This window comes from Amphiura filiformis, chromosome 3, assembly GCF_039555335.1.
Source record: "Amphiura filiformis chromosome 3, Afil_fr2py, whole genome shotgun sequence".
NCBI classification, from domain to species: domain Eukaryota; kingdom Metazoa; phylum Echinodermata; class Ophiuroidea; order Amphilepidida; family Amphiuridae; genus Amphiura; species Amphiura filiformis.
In genome coordinates, this window is record NC_092630.1 from 61,378,511 (window position 1) to 61,400,536 (window position 22,026).

The following is a 22,026-nucleotide window of genomic DNA, read 5'->3' on the forward strand; positions in this document are numbered from 1 at the left end:
CCCTTGTTCAAAAAATTGGTACATTACAAGTGTATTTCAGTTGTGATTAATGCCAATTGCTGACGCAGTTTAAGAAATATCACCTCAAACCCCTATGAATTTGATAATAACAGCACAATGTTGAATAAGGTCCGAAATTGTGTCCACACAAAGCTAAAATTCAGCCTCCCCAAATCCGCCATTTTAGGCAAATTCGCTGAGCACCATAATGTAAACTTATGGAAAGCACATTTTCTATAACTATTTTACACCATCTCCCGACACACCTCAATTAATATATAGCCCGTGCGGTTTATTTAGACTCCGTCCAGACCAGTCTTGGAATTTAGCGAAAAAAATTATTCCATATTAAATGTCAAGTCTGTACAATGGTAATAAACAAAATTGAATTGAATTGAATTGAATGAGTAAATGACGAGTGTAGGTTGGCTTTGGCTGGCCTGCATGAAACAAAATTTAAGAATGTGCAAGCGTAGCGAGCCAAAAAATGGATTTTAAAGCTTTTTGGGTAAAAGGTCCAAATCTGGGGAAAGACGTCCACTTTTCACAAAATTGCCCCCCTTGGAAAAAAAAAGTCCATGACTTTGTCAAAATCAGCACCCCCACAAAAAAATCATCCTACTTTTAACATGACCGAGGCACACCCCTGCTCTGATCCCTGCCATTTCAGATAGGGAGTGAATGTGACCCCGGGACTGTTTGTTTTCTACCAATCTACATTGTTTTTCCTTTCTTGTTAGCTCTTGTTGGACCGAGTTGGTTTGGGTCATAGGACCGAATCAATGTTGGGCCGAGATGACTTGGGCCGGTAGTGTACGCGTTTGTGAAACCGGAAGTGATGTTGTGGGCAGGTCGCATGATGACGTACAAAAAACGTAAACAACGAATTTGTCACAAATTTGTGGTGAGAGTTTGTTTCGATTTGAACGCTTGAACTGTATCGAATGATTTCAAATTGAAGCAGAAAGTGTCCGTGAATGGATAACATCACGGAGTTGTAATAAACAGTACATTAGTGCCGACCTTAAAGCCAGGACCAGGTAATATTATAAAAAAAAAGCTTAAGCTTACTTACTAACAATTTAATAATATTATGATCATGATGATATAACATGCTTTCTATATTATAAGTTACTTATTACTTAGCTTATTTCTTCATTAGTTTATTTTAAGCCATATTGTAACATTTCTATATTTCTATCATTTTGTATTTCTTTCTGGTTCTGGTTCTGGTACAATACTCCAACAAAACGGGTTCCCGCATCACGCGTCAGAGGTGGATGACCTGCAGTTAACTTGTAGTGTCGTGTCGGTGTCGTCAAAAAGGTCGCGGAGTCTTGATTTAAATATTTTTGAGTTCAGAGCGTCTGATGTAATTTCAATAAAATATTAGCTTTTATACTGTCAGATATACAGGGTGCACAACTTCTAAGTTCCCCCAAATACTTTTTTAAATAAATCGAAAAATATTTGACAAAATGCAAATTTGTAAAAAGACATGTGTAGCCTTTGTTTTACACCTATGGAACAAATAATAGCTCGTCACACATCATTAAGTGCTCAGTCACAGTAGTTCATTGTGTAAAAAAGAGACCGTTTTAAACTGTGTTAAAAGTTGCATCTGAGTCCATAGGAGTCATCTCTCAAACAATACAGCAGGCCAGGCCTTTTCATGTGTTTGATCAAAGAAAACCTGACTGCTATGGGCTCAAGTGCAACCAGGGTATACCAGAACGAAATTACAACAGTGGCCTATGGAGCAGTGTAATACACATAATCATGCATAACTCACAAACACAAAATCGGAATCAACTGAAATTTTGGGAATAAGCTTTTTTTGTGGATATCTACTGGAAAATGTTATAAAAAGAGGATGCTAGGATCACGAAATACTCTTTTAAGCTATTTTACATGTTATTTTTTTTATGTCAAACATATCTAGGCATTAACAGCTGAAATCTTGGAGATAACGCTGATGAATCTTCGGCCAGGCACAAGTGACCTGATGAATGAAGGGGACGCCGTAGATAGCTGGTCAGGGCAATTTTTACAGGACAGTCAAGTGTAGCCAACAATCGGACTTGTTACCCTGATCGGAACCGACTGGCTTAAATCAGTCGAAATTTGAAATATGGGGAAAATAGCATTTTAAAATGACATTCCCGAAAATATTTGTGTACATAATAAATGTTTTGTGTTGCTTATTATTGGACTAATACTAAAAAGAGTTGTTGCTTGTATCCAGGGTGTTAGCTAGCCGTCTGTCCACCCATCATTTTAGACAGGCAGTTCAAGGGCCAGCAAAATGACTAAAAACAATGCTTGAATAATTAAAACAAGACCAGACAAAGAAATGAAAGACTACTTGTAAACCCCCAGTACTATGGGCAGAGGTCTGGTGTTTGTTTCCAAATTTTGCACAGGCAGTTTTGGTGAAAATGATGGTACTTCATTTAGTTAAATCCTAGCTAAGACCCTGCTAATATCCCATCAGTACTGTACCATGTTTGCTGGAATGTAAATTCTTTGTACCATTCTTTTTACCATCTGCAGAAAGTTCTGCTATTTTTGACAAAGTCCCTAGATACAGGCCACTTGCCACCTTGATATTAGGATGGCCACACCAAAAGGCAACAGTGGCTATGCCGTCTTTGGTGACAAGTCTGCCGAATTCTACAAAGATCCAATTGCCTTTGTGACCAAGAGAATTGATGAGCATGGAGCTAGGATCTTTCAGTCTAGGATTCTGAACAAGCCTACGGTGTTTGTGTGTACAGTGAAAGGTGTTAGAGACCTTCTTGTGGGTAAGTTGAGATTCAAAACCGTATTTCATAAAACAGTAATTTTTCAATGTGCATTATCATTATAAAATCACATTTATTGAACAAGTCATGTATGATGTAGCTTTGTAGGTGAAGGTTGTGAGTTTTCTTGGGTTAGCTTCCGAATTTAGAATTTTATTTGTGTGCATGTGCTTTGGTAGACTTAGTGTTGCTCTTGTTATCTGACTACTTTATTGTATACATTTAATCAACTTTGGAAATGAATTCAAACAAATAGAATGGACCAAGATGTTCTCATTTGCAATTCATGAGTGACCCAACTTAATCAATCCTTCGGTTTTTGCATTCTAAATCAAGGCAATGTTTATTGCAAATTTGTTAAAATTTGCAACAAAGAAAATGTATGTTTTACTATTTCTGTGCATTATGTCGAGTTGTGATCAGTATTTATATTTTGGAATAATCTGTTTTTGTCTCAAAACTTGTCCTTTTTCATTATGTGAACAGGATCTAGCCAGTTTGTTCATTGTCATGCTGTCATAGAAAGTTGATCCCATCAACTTCTATTAAAGAGCTATTTTAATTGGTTACAATTAGATTGATTAATTATATTATGTATTGATGAGCCAATCAGAGATATGATAAGAATAGTCAGTAGGGCTGAAGTGGATTAAGGTGCTACATCCCTGGATAAATTTGTGACTATTTTTGAATTATTCTCAAAAAATAATAACACACTGGTAACAAAAGTTATGTATATTATAGAGGCAAGGAAATGAAGGAATCCAGTTACTACACTGGACTTTCAGACAGTGACTCAAGACAAGCGGTACATTATTTATGATAAGAAAAGAGGTACTGCTAGAATGTACCTCATTTCTTAACATTTAATGAACCACTTGTCTTGAATCATTGAAATTTCAGTGAAGTAATTGCATTCCTTGCCCCTATAATATACATAACTTTTGTTAACAGTGTGTAGTTATTTTTTAAGAAAAATGCAAAATTAGTCACAAAATTTATCAGGGGGTGTAGTACCACCTTAAGCTTAAAATTAAGAGATATAAAAGCTCTATTGATTGGTTACTCAGGTGATTACCGGTATATATCATGTGATTAACCAATCACGGGCGCTGTAATAAATTTTTGTCTTTCCTCATTTCAGAGCAACATCATCACTTTGAAATGGGTTATAAAGCATTCATGTATCAACTCTACGGAGACAACATCATGTTTTCAGATGCGGTTGATGCAGCTAGGTTACATGGGGTCATACATTCCTTATTTGGCAATGGTGGGTTGCCAGATGTGAATCAACTGATTGACAGATTGATCGAAAGACACTTAAGTCACTTAGATTCAGAGTAAGTATGTATTTGAAGAATTTTTTGTTTTGGTCCAGTGAACTAGACTGTGTGAACTTGGACTTATTCATAGAGGGGAAAGTAATGGGCTAGGTCCACACTACCCCTGTGGATGATTGCGAATATTAATATCTACCAAAAAGTAATTACCCCCTTATAATAAATATAAAAAAATTGATGCATCAAAATTTAAAACTGAAATAGCAAAAGGAAACCCAGTTTTGGTTTGCAAATTCTGATACCTTATTTGTCTTAATGGCACAAAATGTGTTGCCATGGTGAACCTTTGAATGAAGAAGACCAGTATTCAAAAGTTGCTCCTAAACCCATTGAAAAAATTGCTTTAGTTCTTGGTCATCACTGGTCACTGCAGATCATCCTTGACCAGTCATGTAGAGAATGTAATGGTACACTGACTTGAATAGCTTTTTTTTAAAATTTTAGTGCAACTTTTGAAAATGCATCTTTTTCAATCAAAGTGTCACCATGGCTACAAACTTTGAGCTATCCAGACAAATGAGGTATCAAAATTTGCAGATTTAACCTGGGTTGTTTTTGCTATTTCAGGTTTTAAATTTGATGCATAGATTTGAGCTCGTAATAAAGGGGATTAATTACTTTTTGGGAGGCATTTACATGTATCTTCCAGAGAGGGAAGTATAGATTTCAAATGAAATTAATTTTCCAACTCTATTTGAAACTCACCCTCCCTCTGTGGAAGATTCAGGTTGAATTGTTCTAAGATAGTATATGAAATTCAAACGGACCAGCCTAATGTGTTCATTTTATTTGAAATTCATACCCCCCTGTGGAAGATAATTCTGCCACCTTCCACTGGGGTATTGTGGATTTTAAATGAAATAACTCAATGCATGTGCTTCCATGTTATTTTGCCATCCACCCAGCAAAATTCCATTTAAAGGTGGGTTGCCAGATTTTTTCATATTCTGTTTTCTATCTTACATTGAGGCCTACCATTAAAACAATCCGTTTCCAAATTTTGGGTTGCATTGCTCCAGTGGTTTTTTGATATGATAAGGCCAAGAAAAAAAAACCCATTTGTCTCAGCTTCCTGCGTGCATAGCTTTAAAAATGCCATTTTCCACATTTAAAAAAAATATTGCCCTAAAAAGAAACTGAAAAAAATAACATGAATATTTTCTTTGTGGATCTTTTCCATAAGTATTGCAAGATATCTGGAGTCTTGAACCTGGAAAACAATGAGAAGAAAATTCAATTACATATTTTATATTTATTTATTTTATTTTATTTTTTTTTTCATTGCACTGTGGTGTTGTCAATAGATGAAGAAAAACAACAAATTGGCATTGCCCAAAAATGTTTTTAAAAATCGCTTAGTGCTTGGGGTTTTGACCTGAAGAAAGCTGAGACAAAGGTTTTTTTAATATTTGCCTAATCAAAAACTTGCATAACAATGCCCCATACATGTAGGATAGTACATACTTACCAAGGTTTTGGTCAGACCATATAACCTAAGTCAGAAAATGGGGGTGGTGGGTGGGTGAAGGTGGCGGAGGATGCGGGTGTTGATTTGGTCACGCACCTTTAAGCTTGTGTTTTGTAGTGCTTTTTGTCAATTAAATGCATGCTAGGCACTGAATTACTCCCAATTGTAATTGTTCGATTACAGGCCTTCATAGCTGCATCGGTAAATTTTTCCCCATGTGTGATAATTCAGTATTCAGAGTTCCCATAATATTATGCATGGATATTTACTGGGTGAAGCCACCACTTTTAAAATTCTTTGTGTGCACCTTGCTCTTTGTGTCATCTTCATGCTTAGTTGCTTACTTACCCATTTCAATTGACCTGCTTGTTTAAAATTTCTGCTTCAAGTCATTTTTCATTTATTCCTTTATTATCTTCATTTTTTTTTGTCATTGTGCAAATTTCAGCGCCACAGACCAGAGTTGGTAAGACACATACATGTTTCTCACATAGGTCTCATTTTCTTTTGTGTTTCAGAGAATGTCTTTTATTGTCAAAGTACTGAAAATCAAAACATCTTTTAAACTATTGTCATCTATTTTTATCAGGCCTGTAACCAGGATTTATTTTTTTTTTTGGAGGGGCTGATTTTGAATAAGTGACACTTTTTCCCAAATTTGGACCTTTTTTGAGCAAAAAAGCATAAAAAACCCTATTTTTTCGCTCGCTACACTCACAAATTAGACTTTTTTGCGTCAAAACGGGGACTTTTCAGGAATTTTGGGATGGGGGGGGGGGTGGCTGCCCCCTGTTTACGAGCCTGATTTTCATGAAACTTTGTTGTGAGGATAATTATCACTATATAATTATCTTGATATTTTATCAATTAGGATGTTATATTGTAGATGGAGGTATTAGCTATTAAATTTGTCACATAATTTCTGCCCTTTCCACTTGTTCGGTCAAGCATTTGTGCTTTCCTTTATAGATGGAGTAGTTGCCAGACTTACTTGTTATTTAAAATTAAAGACTGAATTAAAAGGACTAATTTGCATCTGACATCACTGTCAATCAAACTCAGTGTGCCTTATGGTTAATTTTGCACCTTCAAGCATACAAACCCGTCTCAAAAAAGTTTGGTCTTAATAGTAGGAAACTTTCTTTCCTGAAGGCACCATGTCAACAATGCCTAGAAAATTGCTTTTTGCCTTATAAAAGTACCATAATTTTTGTGCGATTCCTTTTCTCTGATCTGCACCAGCTTAATCAACCTTCTTTTTACACACTTCTAACCAATCTAGGAATGTGGGAAGTTTGTTTAACAGAATGACAGTGACGTCAGATGCAAACTAGTCTTTTTAATTCTTTAATGTAGATGCACTATCCACAAAAACATGTACCGTATTCATTCCAATAAGCGCCCAGGGCGCTTAACAAAGTCATTTTGGGTGGGCGCTTATTTTTAACATTGTTAAATAGTCATCAATCACCGTCTGAAAAATGTGTCTATATAAAACAATTTTGAGGGAGCACTAACTGTGAATAAAGATGGCCGGCGCCATAAAAAATACGATTTTGAGACAAAAATACCTCAAATTTGGCCTTTTAAAGGCATTTGCAGGTGGTTATTGTGAAGTATTTTTAATATCTATACATCTGCCCACTATGAAATAGCGTCATAATTTAATTTTGATGCTCATTTCCCCACATGCATGCATGTAATATCACTCGACAGGTAAGCTTACTGGAAGTATTTTGACAACATTGGATGGGCGGTTAATAATTTCATATTGTGTTTGTTGCAAAGTCGCTGGGTGGGCGCTTATTGGGGCATGGGCGGTTATTGGAACGAATACGGTACTATCTGTAAATGGTTAGGTTTTCATGTATTAAGTTTTCTTTATTTTACTGTAGTATTCATGACATTTTTGGTGGTGCTATATCTCTTGTATGATACGTTATACTTCCAATAATCATTTTCCAAACATCTGTATATGTTTGCTATTGTGTATAGATCTATTCTCAGGTTGGTAAATTTGCATGCATGTGATATTGTTATGGGAAGAGTACATCTGAGTCCTGCCTGGATATTCATTAGACCAAAAAAAAAAATGTTTGGTTGCCCTCAAAGACCGACCCCAAAAATTGGAAATCAAGTTCGGTGTTTTTTTTTTTTTTTTTTTTTCAATCACTTTTTTAGAAGAAATCTTAAATTTGGACAGTATCAAGGACATTTTATATTTGTTATTCACTCATTTTATTTATTAAATGCATATTTGATTAAAAACAAGAAGTATTTCCATTTAAATCAGTCCAAAAATGCATAATTTTTTACTGTAAAATGATCAATCATTAATTGTCAATACTAGCCTTTTCAAAATGTAGGAAAAATGGAGGAACAGCCCATGGAAAAAAAAAAGGATCGACCTACCGACCCTCCAAATTTTTATCTTAAAAGGGCAACCGAACAATTTATTTTTTTGGCTTTATTGAGCATCTTCACTGTTGTAAGATTCAATTTGTCATTTTATTTAATCTTTTCTTTTTCATTTTCTTTTCCCTTTCCAGTCCTTCCACTTCAATCTACAATGTATTTAAACGTTTCGCAACGGAACTATCGTTAGCGATATTTTTAGGACTCGATGCGGAGAAATATCCAGAGTTGGTTGAAGAGTGCATAGAATTAACTACAACCCATTGGCATGGTAAGGTCATGAATAAGTTCAACAGGACTGTTAGATTTCATAGTATAGGTAAATTACTAACGTTTAGATGTTTCATCTTCTGTGGAAGACTTCATCAGTAATGCGATGAACCAGCAACACTCATACTCTCATCTCCAGAGTGTTCAGTTCTTTGCAGTAGCTCGTCGTATACTCAAAATGCACTTCAAAATTTCATTAAAAATTTACCACGATAAAATCCTGTTCTGTGGGGAACCACCATATTGAATTTGAACCCAGAAACAAACTGGAAGTGAGCGATAATTTTGATTTTCACCCCAATTTTTAAGCTATTTTCAGTGAAAATGTTCATCTAATAAATGCCCTTTTTCGAAAAATTGCATGCCCTGGAGCGTTTCTTACAGACATTACGGTATTATAATATTTTGGAGAAATGCACTGGCTGGTTCTTAAACAGTTAGGTGGGGGTGAAGCTAACACAAGGTCTTTCTTTTTATGCCTTAATTATTTAGTGGTAAATGTCTCTCTCCCTTCCGAATTTTACTACTAATTATGCTTTTGTGATTTTTTAATATATAAAAATAATTTGAACACAACTTTACAATTATATCTTTAAATGGTAATTGGTAAGTTTAATACCACTAATTAAATTATCTTCATGATATGTGTACTTCCATATCAAAAGGATGCACTTGTCGGCTGCTACATGTGTCTCGATCATTTCACATAATAACTGGAATAAATACCAGACTCATTTCAAGTTGAGGTCAGTTCAAATCATCCCTAAGTCACATGGCTTATTTTAATACAGAGAGTTTTTCATATTAAACCATGTCACTTGGGGATGATTTGAAGTGACCTTGAAGTGGGATGAGTCTGGTAGTTATTCCTAGCTATTATCTAAAATGAGGCACATGTAGCAGCCAAAAAGCGCATCCTTTTGATATGGATGTACACATATATTCCTTATGGCCATTAAAATGATATTTACATCTATATTTCTGTACAGTATGTAATCTTTAAAATAGCAGATAATTATTGTTGGAGGTATGTAGTGTAATATTAGTGATTTCAAAGCCACAATTGGTAATCAGGAATTTTGTCAGAAAAAAATTGGTTTGTCTGATCTTTTCCTTTAGACCACCCTCGCTATATAGGGACTAAATTATTACTTTTACATCAAGGTTTACTTTTGCATCAAGGTTAAACAGTTGCCAAACACTTTGAAGTCAAGGTTTAATGTATTGGAAGGAGGACAGGGCTTCGAATAATGAGGGAAATCATGGGGTAAAAAAACAAGGTTAAAAATTTTTTTTGAAACAAGTGAAAACAGCTATTCTGCTAGGAAGTTTTTGTCTCAAAAAACGATTAAAAAATAATCGGAAAAGCAAAAAACATACCTTCATAATATCAGCATCACTTTCGTCACATGAAAAGATGATCAGATGCGTGAAAAGTGGCAAAGAATTCGTGAAATGGAAGAATGTTCCCAGCAAAATATGTTACGTTTAAGAGAAATTCGCCATCTTGAATAAATGCAGAATTGCGTCAGGCAGTAAAAAACTGTCAAACGCGCTTGAAAATACATGATACGCTAGCGTAAATTACCGTCAAAATGAGCGTACATCACGCGCTTGTGTTTCGGAAATGGCATCACCGGTTTTGCAACCAGCTCTTTTACGTCCAAAATACCGATAAAAACATGGATTTTGGAACAAAATAAAGCTTGTTCCACGAAATAAAAGGTATGTTTGTATAGCTAAAAACATTTTAAACCTTGAATGATGCGAAAGTTTAATTTGATAAATTCATAGTTTTAACCCTATATAGCTCGGGTGGTCTAAAAGAAAAGATCGCCGAGATCAGTATGTGACAATTAATGTTCAGTTCTGTTATTTTATATTGTACATATAGGCCCTTGGCCCTTTGGACTACATATATAAATAACATTATGACAATAAAGTTGCAACATATGTTTGTTTGGAAGTCCATAAACACTGATTATTTTTACTATTGAAAATGTGTAATTATGGAACAATATGTAGCATGCAGCAGTTGCAGCTGTCAAAAGTAGCCAAGTTTGAATGTGGTAAAAAATAAAAATAAAGAATTCTCCCATTGCTAATTGGACATAAAATAAGTCAATTTGTGATCAGAAAATTACTGATTGTGGCTTGAATAATTTTTACAATTCATTAATATTTTATTATCATGTTTTCTCAATATCTGCACACACTTTACATTGGGAAAATAGATAGTAATATAATAATACATGACATGCACTTTTCATATTTGGGGAAAATAAGAGTAAAAAGCTTAAATTTTTTCTTCTCATGAATCAATATAATTAGCATGTAGTGTAGTGTGTGGGTCTGTGCTTGTGTGAGTGGATAATCCCTGCCCCCCCCATGAGGGCACACAATAAACTAAATAAATCAATATAGCACATTTTTCTAGAGGTTTCAAAACACTGTAATTTCACTGCCTCGGGTGAATCATCACAATCAGATCGCATCAACTAGGCCGGTTGCAGCCGATCCACATTGGCAAACCTATTCGCACTTAGATTGTAACATCCACCAATTGTCTGTGCAGCTCCCCAAATTCCATTGGGTGAAGAAAGTTTTTGTTAACCAAATATCAAATCACCGATTTTGAAAGCAGGAGGAAACAGGATGTCCTGAAGAAAACCTGCAAGAGCGAGCATGGTTTGGGGTAAACCAAGTGCATATACAGACCTTGGTCATGACCAGGGCTTGAACCCGGGACTGCAGTGGTGCAAGGTGAGGGAACAACCGCTGTGCCAACTTGCTCCCCCACTAATTCCAGACAAACCAGGAAGTATGGATTGTCTTCATTTTGAGATTTGGTGCAATAGGTTGCAAATCACACAAAATATAATGTTTAACATTGGTCTACTGCTGTATGATAACTAGAGCGATAACCGCACCATAGCTGAACCATGTGGCTTCGGCAGTATATTGTGGTAAATGAATCTTAAAATGCTTTTAAAATGTTTAGAATGTCATAAGGATCATTGCATGACCCCCTTAATGACCTTAAATGAATTTTAAAATATTTTTTAAATGGGTAGAATGTCATAAGGATCATTGCATTTAAATTTCAGCTCAATTGGAGCATTTTGAGAACCTTGACCTTTGACCCCTTTATGACCCCTTAATGACCTTAAATTAATTTTTAAATGTTTTAAACATGTTTAGAATGTCATAAGGATCATTGCATTTAAATTTAAGCTCAATCGGAGCATTTTCGGTTAAAATGACCTTTTTTGACCCCTGTGACCCCTGGATGACCTCCGACGTTTGGAAATATTTTTATTATATTCTTTATATTTTCCTCTTTCATATGACACCACTCATGGGGTCATACCTTCGTGGCATTTAGAGATATGTCCATTTCAGACCAAATGGTTAGTCAGTTAGTAAGCTAGTAAGCTAGTAAGCTAGTAAGTAAGCTAGTAAGTAACATTCACTCATATAGGCTGATACCATTTCATGGTTCAGCAAAAACTCAAAATGATGAACTGTTTTTGAGTAACTAAAACATTTGATTGATTAAAGGTTCTTTTTCTTTTGGATCTGAAAAAGAACCTTTATCAATCAAATGAACTATGAACGGTCCTAATGAATCTGTTTCAAGAGTAACTAAAACATTTGTATGTGTCCATGGCAGGTATGTTTATAGCATGTGGGGGTGTGTGTGGGGGTATGTGGGAGTGGAGGTGTGTACGTTTTAGTAGTGAGGGCTGGCCTGTATGGACTATCTTGCATTGTGGAAATACTGTATACAAGAAAACATAAAGATTAGTACTCATATTGGCAGAATTTTGCTATTTTCTCACTTTCATTATTGGTTTATGATATTTGAGTTTTGTTTCTCAGTTTGTGCATGTTTCATCGAAAATGATGGTAGCTTTTTTACATGCATGTTGTTACAGGTGACCTGCCACATATCATATCTCTAATGGATGCAGTTGTCACCCTTGCAAGATAGACCCCCCCCCAAAAAAAAACCCGATTAAAAACAAAACAAAAACAAACAAACAATTGTTTGCTTGTCCATGGACCACTTTTGATTGATGGGTTGGTTGGTTGATAAAAGTGAGTTTTCCCGCAGCATGCCAACATTTATGCATTCTTACTTCTTTAGGACTGGAGGTACATTCTGACCTTTCAATTCTGGTCAAAAAACACTTTTGTTCAAACTCTTTATTCAAATGCACAGTTCATGTGCTAGCTATCCATCTCTTTTGACCATCGGGTATGTTACTACATGTGCCCAATACTGCCCATCTAATATAGATTAAGAATTTCCTTTTACTTTACCCAAAGGCTGACAGTAAAATTGTTCACTTGATTTATTGGGAGTTGCATTTTTTTTAATGATTTGATTTGATTTGTTCGGGTTTTGACAACCCTGGATAACCCAAGAAAGCCTCTTTTTGAAGCTTATTTCCATTAGGGTCCATTTGAACACCGGGACGGGTTGGGAACAGTCAGGGGTTAACACCCTACTCTTTTCGAAACTGACTGTGAGATACATGTACAGGTTTGGCTCTCTGCACAAGGGACCGACGGCTTAACGTCCCCTCCGAAGGACAGAGTACTTTCATGATTCATTTACCCAATTCTATATAAATGAACCGTGGGGAGAGTGGAAGTCTGAATGTAATCTACCGAGGTTACCAATTAATTTCATACTGTTTTCTAAGTCAATATCCCAGCAAATCACCACCACCGGGAATTGAACCCAGGACCTCATGCACTAAAGGCAAGTACTCAAACCATTGCGCCATGCTCTCCCATAAAACCTCATTCATCTCCAAATCTTTGCCTTTCAGTATGCGTATATACATGTAGGCTTTGTATCAGTCTGGTTTGAGCATTTTGTTTTGAGCCTTGAGTATCAGGACCCAAATTTGTATCTGAATGGAGCAACTGTTTTAACAAACTTTATGGAAAAGGCATGTGTATCATTGTACTGTTGTCAACTGCATCCATATGATAGGACAGTACACACTCTACTCATTCATACCACCAAACATGCAAAATTAATGTCTAATCAATTACATTTATAGTAATCATCTGCAGGGACTGACTTTTGCAATTTGCAGGAGACCATTAAATAGCTCTTCTGGAGACTTCAAGGAGAGCTATTTAGAGTGTTTACAATAGAATGTAAGGAGAGATTGGTCAACTAAGGAGAGCTAAAAATCACTCTCCTATATCAGATTTAAGGAGAGCAGCAGAGAGTGATTGCTCTCGCTTGCCTCAAAAGGCAGTCCCTGCATCTGTATGTCTTTTCACAATTACTTTAATTTTAAACTATCGATTTTAGTAGATTAGTCCAAAGAGATAAGACTTAAATAATAGCCCATTGTGAAACACTAGATGTTTAATCTGCCATATTGGATTCTCATATTGGGGACCAAAATATTGGGAGTTATCAGCAATAGCTCAAAATCATATGATAATTGGCCTCTTTAAGCTTGAGCTTTGTGACAGCTTGTGTATATAGCACTTAGCATTGCACTGTTTACAATAGGTTAAATACTGATTGCAAACAAGCACAAACTTGAAATCAAAGTCTACCAGTCACTATGCAATCCTAGGGTACTCTATTTTGCCCACCATGGGCGACATGAAAACAAACACTTTTAAGTTGAATCTCTTTGGATTTGTCACCTCTCTGCAAATCTCATTCAAATGCTATTATATGTTTGTAACTTAATACCCATCATTTATGATTTCATTGTAGGTATAATATCAGTACCTCTTAGTGTCAAATTACCTAGCTGGTCATCATCGTGGTCATCCGGTTATAGCAAAGCAATAGAAGCTAAGGTTAGTAGTGATCTAAGACTAGTAGAACTTGTTGCTTTATTAGTCTCAAGTAGTCGCTTGTTATCTAAAGTAGTAGTCTAGTAAGCTTGTTGCTTTATTATAATTGAAGAGCAAATTAAAAAGACTAGTTTGCATACATGATATCCTGTCAACCAGACCAAAAATCCTGCGCAGGTCAGCAACCAATCACGTTGTGCCTTTGCCCTGACGTCAGATGCAAACTAGTCCTTTCAATTCGGTCTTCAATTATAGTCTCAAGTAGTGACATATTATCTAATATAATCAATTGCCTCTGTCAGCGCTTCTCTCCAGTCATCTCAAAAGATGGTAGACTGTAACATATTTCACAACACAACCGAAGGTGTATTTTTGGAATCTATTATTACTGCCCATCATTTGGCATAATCATCCAACAAAACACAAAACAAAATTTAAAAAGCGCAACTTTCAAGCACAGGTGAGAAACTTATGTGATACATTGGGCTTTTCCAGTTGAAATCCATATATACATCCCCTATGGAAGACTTCAATCTTCTACACAAGGGGTGTAGATTTCAAATGTACCCATTCAGGTACCCCCATTTGAAATGTACACTCCCTGTGTGCAAGATTAAGGGTATGTTTTATCATAGGGAGTGTATGGATTTCAGCTGGAATATCTCATTTTGAATGTTACCAGACCTTGAAAATTGCTCATATACATGTACAGTAGAACTTTCAATTGAATGAACACAGCCTGTTAGTGTGACGATTTTTCGTGTACACTGCACGACATATGCCAGCATGTACTCCTGTGCATACGTAACAAGGAAGTAAATCTAACCATGCCAACTCACTCGTGATTGGTTAGTATTGTATCCAAGGTTGTCCGTACACATTGTAGTTTGAAATACGCGATATACAATTGCGGTTGGATCGAGTACAGCTGTTGAAAGCTGTGTTCATTCAATTGAAATTTCTACTGTTGGTACACATCACTTTCAGGAGAAACTTATTAGGAGAGCTATCAGGAGAGTCAACGAACCTTGTGATCTGTTCATGACTTTAGGTGAGCTATAAATCACTCTCCCACATGATTGGTGGAGAGCAGAGTCAAGGAGAGCTGAATTATACTTGGTTAAAGTTCATACCCATCTCTTGCAAGCTATATCCTATGTGAACAAACTGGTGTTTCTTTTTCCCCGCCATCTACAGGATCAACTACTTAAAATAATCAACTCAAGAATATCCAATGCGGACAACGATAATATACTGAGACACATCAAAGAAGCCGGGTTTGACGATACTAAAGAGTTAGCCCAACATCTACTATGTTTTGTATCTGCCTTAGTACCAAAAGCCTTATCATCATTACTTACATCATTTACTTTAATGACTGCAGGACCAGAAAAGGTAAACAAAGCCATTATTTTGTGTCATTATACGTGAGTTCTGGGTGCAATCCTAACCAATGTTAGGTATTCTTAGGTATGCGGCATGTTTCATTGAAATTTGACTCAAAGAACTGGTGTGTATACATGTGTGATCAAAGGCAGTACATCTTTACATACGCCAAGTAACTGAGACAAAGTACTGATGTCCCTTTCTCTCCAGGAAGCCATATGGTCTGAGAAATGGACTCTCTAGTGTAGCCTTTATGGGTTCAGCATATCTGAGTGCTTTGCGGACCAAACTCAATCTGATCAATTTTAGAAACAAATGATATAAGCTGATAAAAATTAGTCAACATTTTGACCAGTAAACTACACCATGATCTTTCAAGTTACTTGAACCCAAATAAAAGCATTCCCTTTAGTTGTAAAAGAAATACACAGTGTGAAAAAACTCACTACAAATCATCAGCTTGATATTACTTTTTATCTGGGATGGTTCAGATTGTTTCACTTTTGTTAGGAACCTTATGTTTTTATTTCATTTAGTTTTGTTCATTTCTTCAGAAACATGTAATTTGAACATGTCTGTGTTATATTTGACATACGGTAGGCAGTCAAGTTAGCTCAATCGATAAGGCGTTCGACTATGAGTTAGCTTAAAATTCCCCTGGACTTGCTGCTAATTGTCTCGTTGTAACCCGTGCAAAACTCGGGAAGCTGATCTTGGTTGGGAAGGTTATTTGTCGAATGTCTAGGGTGTGTGCTCTTGAAGCAGCAGAGTCCTTGAATTGTTGTTAAATGGTTATGGAATGATGTGGGGCCGTAGTGGTCAGCGACAACCTATAAAGTGTGCTGCGGCTTGTGGATCAATGTCTAGGCGTTATGCCTGTGCGTAGCGCACTATAAATCACTGCACTTTTTTTTATTACACATTTCAGGAAGCCATGAGGATACGAGCATCAGACAACTCACAATATTTACACAAAGTGTTATTAGAGGTACAAAGATTAGTCCCTCCTTTTATCGGAGGCAGACGGCTCACAAGAAAGGTATGTGTACAGACTTATCTCCTAGAGTAAAACTAAAACCTGAAGTTAAAACCTGAAAGCTATGAAAAAAATGAGGACAGTCCCCTATTGCAGGTAGGGCCTTGTTTATATGTCAAGAAAAATATTGTTTGGCACCAAACACTAATGAACACACACCCCTGTGCACATTCCTCAGAATTCAGCACTTTACAGTGTGATCATACCTCTTACTGATTAAGAATCCAAACTTAAGGGTGGTGGGTGCCTTTTCCTTTGAGCTTTGAGCAAGAAATGAATAACGTAAAGGCTAAATATTGCCTCCTCAATGAGATATCAGCCTATGTCTTTGTTCTGGAAAATATGAAGCAATCCAATCCATCTTTTTTGTCCACGTGGAGTTTTTCAACATGTTTTTATTATAAGTTTTAACCACTAAATTATGTTTTTATTATATTTATTGATTTACAGGATAGTTTAATAGATGGCTATAAGGTGCCAGAAGGTACTGCTGTTATATATATCACTTACGCAGCTCATAGAGATCCTTCAGTATTCAAGAAACCAGACAAATTTAGACCAGAAAGGTGGATTGATGGGTAAGAATGCTATCATTTTCTTGTTTTGTATATTGATTTGATAAATCAAGGTGAATATTCAATTTCAAGGTTTTGCTTTACATCAGTTAATAACACTCTAAAATTTTGATTCAAACCCCATAAAAATTGAATATCTGGTTACCATATTATAGGCAAAATATCACTTGTGAAAACATTAATCACTTTTTAGATTAAATAAATTTTGTTTGCACAAAACCAGAAATTTACTCACGATTGACAGTTTCGTCTATCATGGGCGATAGACATCTTCAGAATGATGATGGTAGATCCTCACCACTTCCAGTTTGCCGGATCCCGACTGTAGATGGTGTATCAGCCAGGAGAGGATCATAGACGTGACTTAAGAAGTCACGTCTATGATTTGGTGCAAACGAAATTTATTTAATCTGTATATCTACAAACCTGATGAATCTATTCAGTGATTAATCACTTTTGAATGTTGAAATGACTAACCTAGCTTACTAACAGGGAACCAGAGTTTTTCGAAACTAGAGAACCTGTACATGTATAGACCTGTGACGTCACGCAGACGTCACAGGTCTATTAGATCTGTCGATTAAATGCACTTTTTTGGCCCAGATCTATGCTGTTTCGTATATTTATCTATGCGCTACAATGTCAAAATTGTGGCTACATCATAGATATCTCGGGCATCTCAGAGCATTACCTGGTTTTTCCATATAAAAGTAATTTTAATTACTTAAAAGGTGTTCCATCAAAGCTTTCGTCGTGTGCTGCCACCTAGCGGTGGTTCCGGGAACGTTGCGTCCAGTAAAAAAACCACCATATTTTTGCATTATTATTATTATTTTGTGTGTGTGCAGGTGAACAGTTTTAAACATGTTTGCAATTTTTTATTTATTAGGCGGAGGTGCCATGTTTCGCGATAGCTTTGGACATTTAATTATTTTCGACCCGACTTACCCGGGTGAAAAATAAAGAATATAATTAAATATCCAAAGCTAACGCTAAATATGGCGCCTCCGCCTAATGCATTAAACCGTGTGGGTCAAACTATTTTGCTTGCTTTTAAATTAGTAAATCTAAAATGAACTGTAAAAAGCGGGAACATTTTTGTTTGTTGTATAGAACCTTTTACTTTGGATTATAACCTCTTAATGTTTGCTACATGTAGAATGCTTGCACTTTTAACTAGTGTTGGGTATATTTCTTTCGCATGTTTTATTATACAGGGAGCAGAAAAGTGAAGATGTTTTATCTTGTTTTGGTGGTGGACCAAGATCATGTGTTGGTGTTGGGCTTATGAAAAATAGTATGATGGTAAGAAGTGTTTGTGTTATATTCCAAATTTTAATTTTCTTATATAAAACTTAAAAGTTTTGGCCTCATGGGATTGTCAAGCATGGGTACCAAAGTGATAATGGCATGTTAAGTATGAAGATTGCAATGGTTTGTGCATGTTGGATTTATTGTGGGTAATCGGTTCAATTACATGTGATGAAATAATTCTGATGGACACTATTTTCTCTTGAAAGGCACTATGGCAACATCTGGTACAATATTGTAATGTTGATTTACAGGTGGTATTAAAATCAGTTTCATCACTTTGTAATAAAAAAGAAAAGTATTTTTTAAATAAAGAGCATAACTTGAATATGTGCCTGTATCATCATCATCTGCAATATCACCCATTCACCTATCATTATATTCTTCTACTCTTTTCAGCGTGTATGTAGTTATTTACTTGATCATTATGAGTGGCGATTACCCGGCGGTCAGGATCTTACCTATAAATGGTTACCGGTGTCTAGGCCAAAGGACCCACCATATGTTGTGTTCTGCAGCAAGGGTGAAGAGGAGACAGAAATAGATTAATGCCGGTGATCAGAAGGCTAAGTGCTCTATGGAGAAAAATGTTCTACTATATCATATCGTTATGATCGCTGCATCTTACTGAATGGCATCCAACCATAATATTAGGCCGAAGAAATGTTGTATTGCCCTTAAACAAATTTTTTTTTGTTGCTCTTTTAAACCTACAATGGTGGTCAATAACTGTAAAAAAGAGGAAAATACATTTCAAGTTAACAGGTGTTTGATCAGATTTTATCATTTTAACCTAGTAATATTGATTTTTACTGCTTTTTATTGATTTTTTTTCGCGTAATTGTTAAAGTTTTATAACATGCCGACCCAAGATTTTGCTTAAATTGGGTAAGGGCAACACAACAATTTGTTTTTGGCCTATACTGCGCGCAAACCGAACCAGTTTTTCCTTCATGCTGTTCGCATGTTGGGGAATCGCATAAAACACTTAGATAGGAACGGTTTATAGTAATGTGTTATTTGGCATTATGCACAAACCACAATGCTATGAGATCAGGCCCAGACAACTAGATCTCCAGACATCAGATTCTCTCTCTCTATATAAGCAAAGATGAGAGTTCCAATTCAAGTTACAGGGTATCGGATGTTTGAGATGTATTCTATTACCTCTACTGCCCATTATTCAAAATCACACACTGTGATTTGTCTCAACACGTCATGTGACTTTACATTATTCGCAATTATGTGCCCTGATTACATCTGAAGCACAACAAAGCTTGTCACAATCTACGCAGAGTCTTATGTGTGGTTGGTTACACAACGATTTTCCACAATATGCACAGTCACTTATGCTGTGGATACGCATTCTACCTTGATATAAACAACTTAAATTATATGGGCAAACTTTTCACTATTTTTGTAGTAACTATACAAAGACATAAAGGATGTTGCAGTATCTTTAACACCCAAATAATGTGTCCTCAAGCGTAAACTGTGTAAAGAATGGTGGAAGCTACATTATGTACACTGTTACTGCCTTGGATACATCTGAGAGTACTAAATTAAGAGAGGCGCTACTTCGATCGCTAAAGTGAGGACAGCATGAGCTCGGTACCTGTGTAAGAGTTTGTTCGACAAAGGTGATTGTGAATATGTAATGATATGAATGAGCTATAATGTGACGTAGCTACGAAAAGGATGATTGACAGCGCCGTATATGGTTCATTGGGCGGAGCCATTATGCCCATATTAGGCTGTTGTTGTGCAGACTTCATGCTCTGCGAACAGTATAAAAAGGTGACTGTCAGATCTATTACGGGTTGGCAGCAAACAGATTGCAACTGTCCTCTGACCCTGTATGTATGTCACGTACACAGACCGTGACCTGGGTAAACACGTACAAAGCAGGGAATGCGACTGTGCCACAGGTCTTGTCCTCGGAATCGGTATAGGCAATTTGTACAGAGTACCGCTAGCCTGGATACATTAAGTGGGTGTATGGATACTGCATTACCCTTCATGTGTTCAATATTAGCTATTGATGGAAGTGGATATATGGTATGGGAAATACCATGCAAGAAGTGTTATACAATAGGCAAATCTGAAGGCCGAGCCTGCTATGACACTGTGCAAGATATTCAAGGTTTGGCAGTGCCTTTGGTGTTTATGTCAAGTTTATTTACAGGTGTAATAATTAATTATGTACTTATGTAACATTAGAGTCCTAAGAGAGAGCAGATAATTATGTGAAATCCACCAGATTGGATTGTAACATGCACTGTGACCAAAATAGTGTACATCCGTCATTTTGTGGAATAAGCTAACATTTTCAAGTTATGGGCCCTTGTCAGTTTTCACTGGCTTTTTGCCTGCCTTATTTCTATCTAATACAATGTACAACCATTATGTATGGTATCAACTGATTCATTTATTTATTGAATTTGAGTACAATTGCTGCAGTAACAAGTACAACTCATTTTCAAGGGCCATTTGTACCCTTCCGTCTGAAAATCTACAGACCTTCATCAATTTTTACAGGCTTTTGGCCTTATTTTTGTGTTTAAGATTTTATTCAAGTTCAAATATTTTGAGTAGTTGAGCTGTTGCCCCATTTATCCTGACACTAACCCTAATCTCTACTCTTAACACTAACCATAACCTGTACCTAGCCATAACCCTCATAAGCTAACCTAAATACCCTGGACAATCATAAGGTTTTCTTTTGAGAACTTAAAACAATCAAGCCTTAGTAGCTATAAAATGTTTAAACAAATAATGGTAAACTTATATTTATTCTACTTCTCATAATGTACTTCTTTATGCATTCAAATATGTATTGTAACAGCTGACTTTTAAATGGGAAGAGAGGTGTATGCTAATGCAATAAGATTCTCGCAACGTTTATAGATTTTGGCATCGGATTGCAAATTTGCAATAGCACACACCAGGCAGAGTTAAACAAAGGTTTGAATTATTTGGCGTAACTAAAAAATGTTAATGTTCAAATGAATAGTGGTATCTGAGCTATTGAATTGTTTTGCTATCAAGCACTATAGAGCTCGAAGGCATAACAACTGCTGTATGTATACATACTGTATACTTGGTCATGTTGACTGCACATAACCAAATATGTAATATAGCCAACTTACATGTGTGCATAATATCACTACATATATATGTATGTATGTATATGTATATAATATCAGATAAAGCCAAAAAGAATAGATTAACATTAAGTGCTCTATCAGGCCAAGAAAAGAAAAAGGTTTGTCTCTCAAACGTATGCATGTAACTATGTGAAATCGGTTTTGCCACATAAAAAAAGGCACAACGCCTAGACGTTGATCCACAAGCCTCAGCACACTTTACAGGTTGTCGCTAATCACTACGGCCTCACATCATTCCATAATCCAGTAAACAACAATACATGGACTTGCAGCTAAGAAGTGCACACCCTAGACATTTCACAATAGACTATCGCATCCAGGATCAGCTCTCCAGGTTTTGTACGGGTTACAAGGAGACAATTAGCAGTAAGTTCCTTTTCCAGTGGAATTTCAAGCAAACTCAATTTTTT

At 36.1% G+C, this 22,026-nt stretch overlaps 1 protein-coding gene across 2 annotated transcripts; it reads left to right on the forward strand.

The window, feature by feature from the left end:
- The first annotated feature begins 863 nt into the window (after nucleotides 1-863).
- LOC140148883 (putative cytochrome P450 120) lies at nucleotides 864-21,633 on the forward strand. Of its 2 annotated transcripts, XM_072170977.1 has the most exons (11): nucleotides 864-1,040; nucleotides 2,554-2,804; nucleotides 3,949-4,147; nucleotides 6,064-6,081; nucleotides 8,165-8,301; nucleotides 14,059-14,144; nucleotides 15,339-15,536; nucleotides 16,456-16,566; nucleotides 17,014-17,141; nucleotides 18,356-18,443; nucleotides 18,849-21,633. In XM_072170977.1, the coding sequence occupies exons 2-11, from the start codon at nucleotides 2,615-2,617 to the stop codon at nucleotides 18,996-18,998; spliced, it is 1,305 nt and encodes a 434-aa protein (XP_072027078.1). In that variant the 5' UTR covers nucleotides 864-1,040; nucleotides 2,554-2,614; the 3' UTR covers nucleotides 18,999-21,633. The 2 variants fall into 2 exon arrangements, with proteins under 2 accessions (XP_072027078.1, XP_072027080.1); XM_072170979.1 differs by lacking the exon at nucleotides 6,064-6,081 and having other exon boundaries at nucleotides 18,849-19,163.
- Nucleotides 21,634-22,026: the final 393 nt, after the last annotated feature.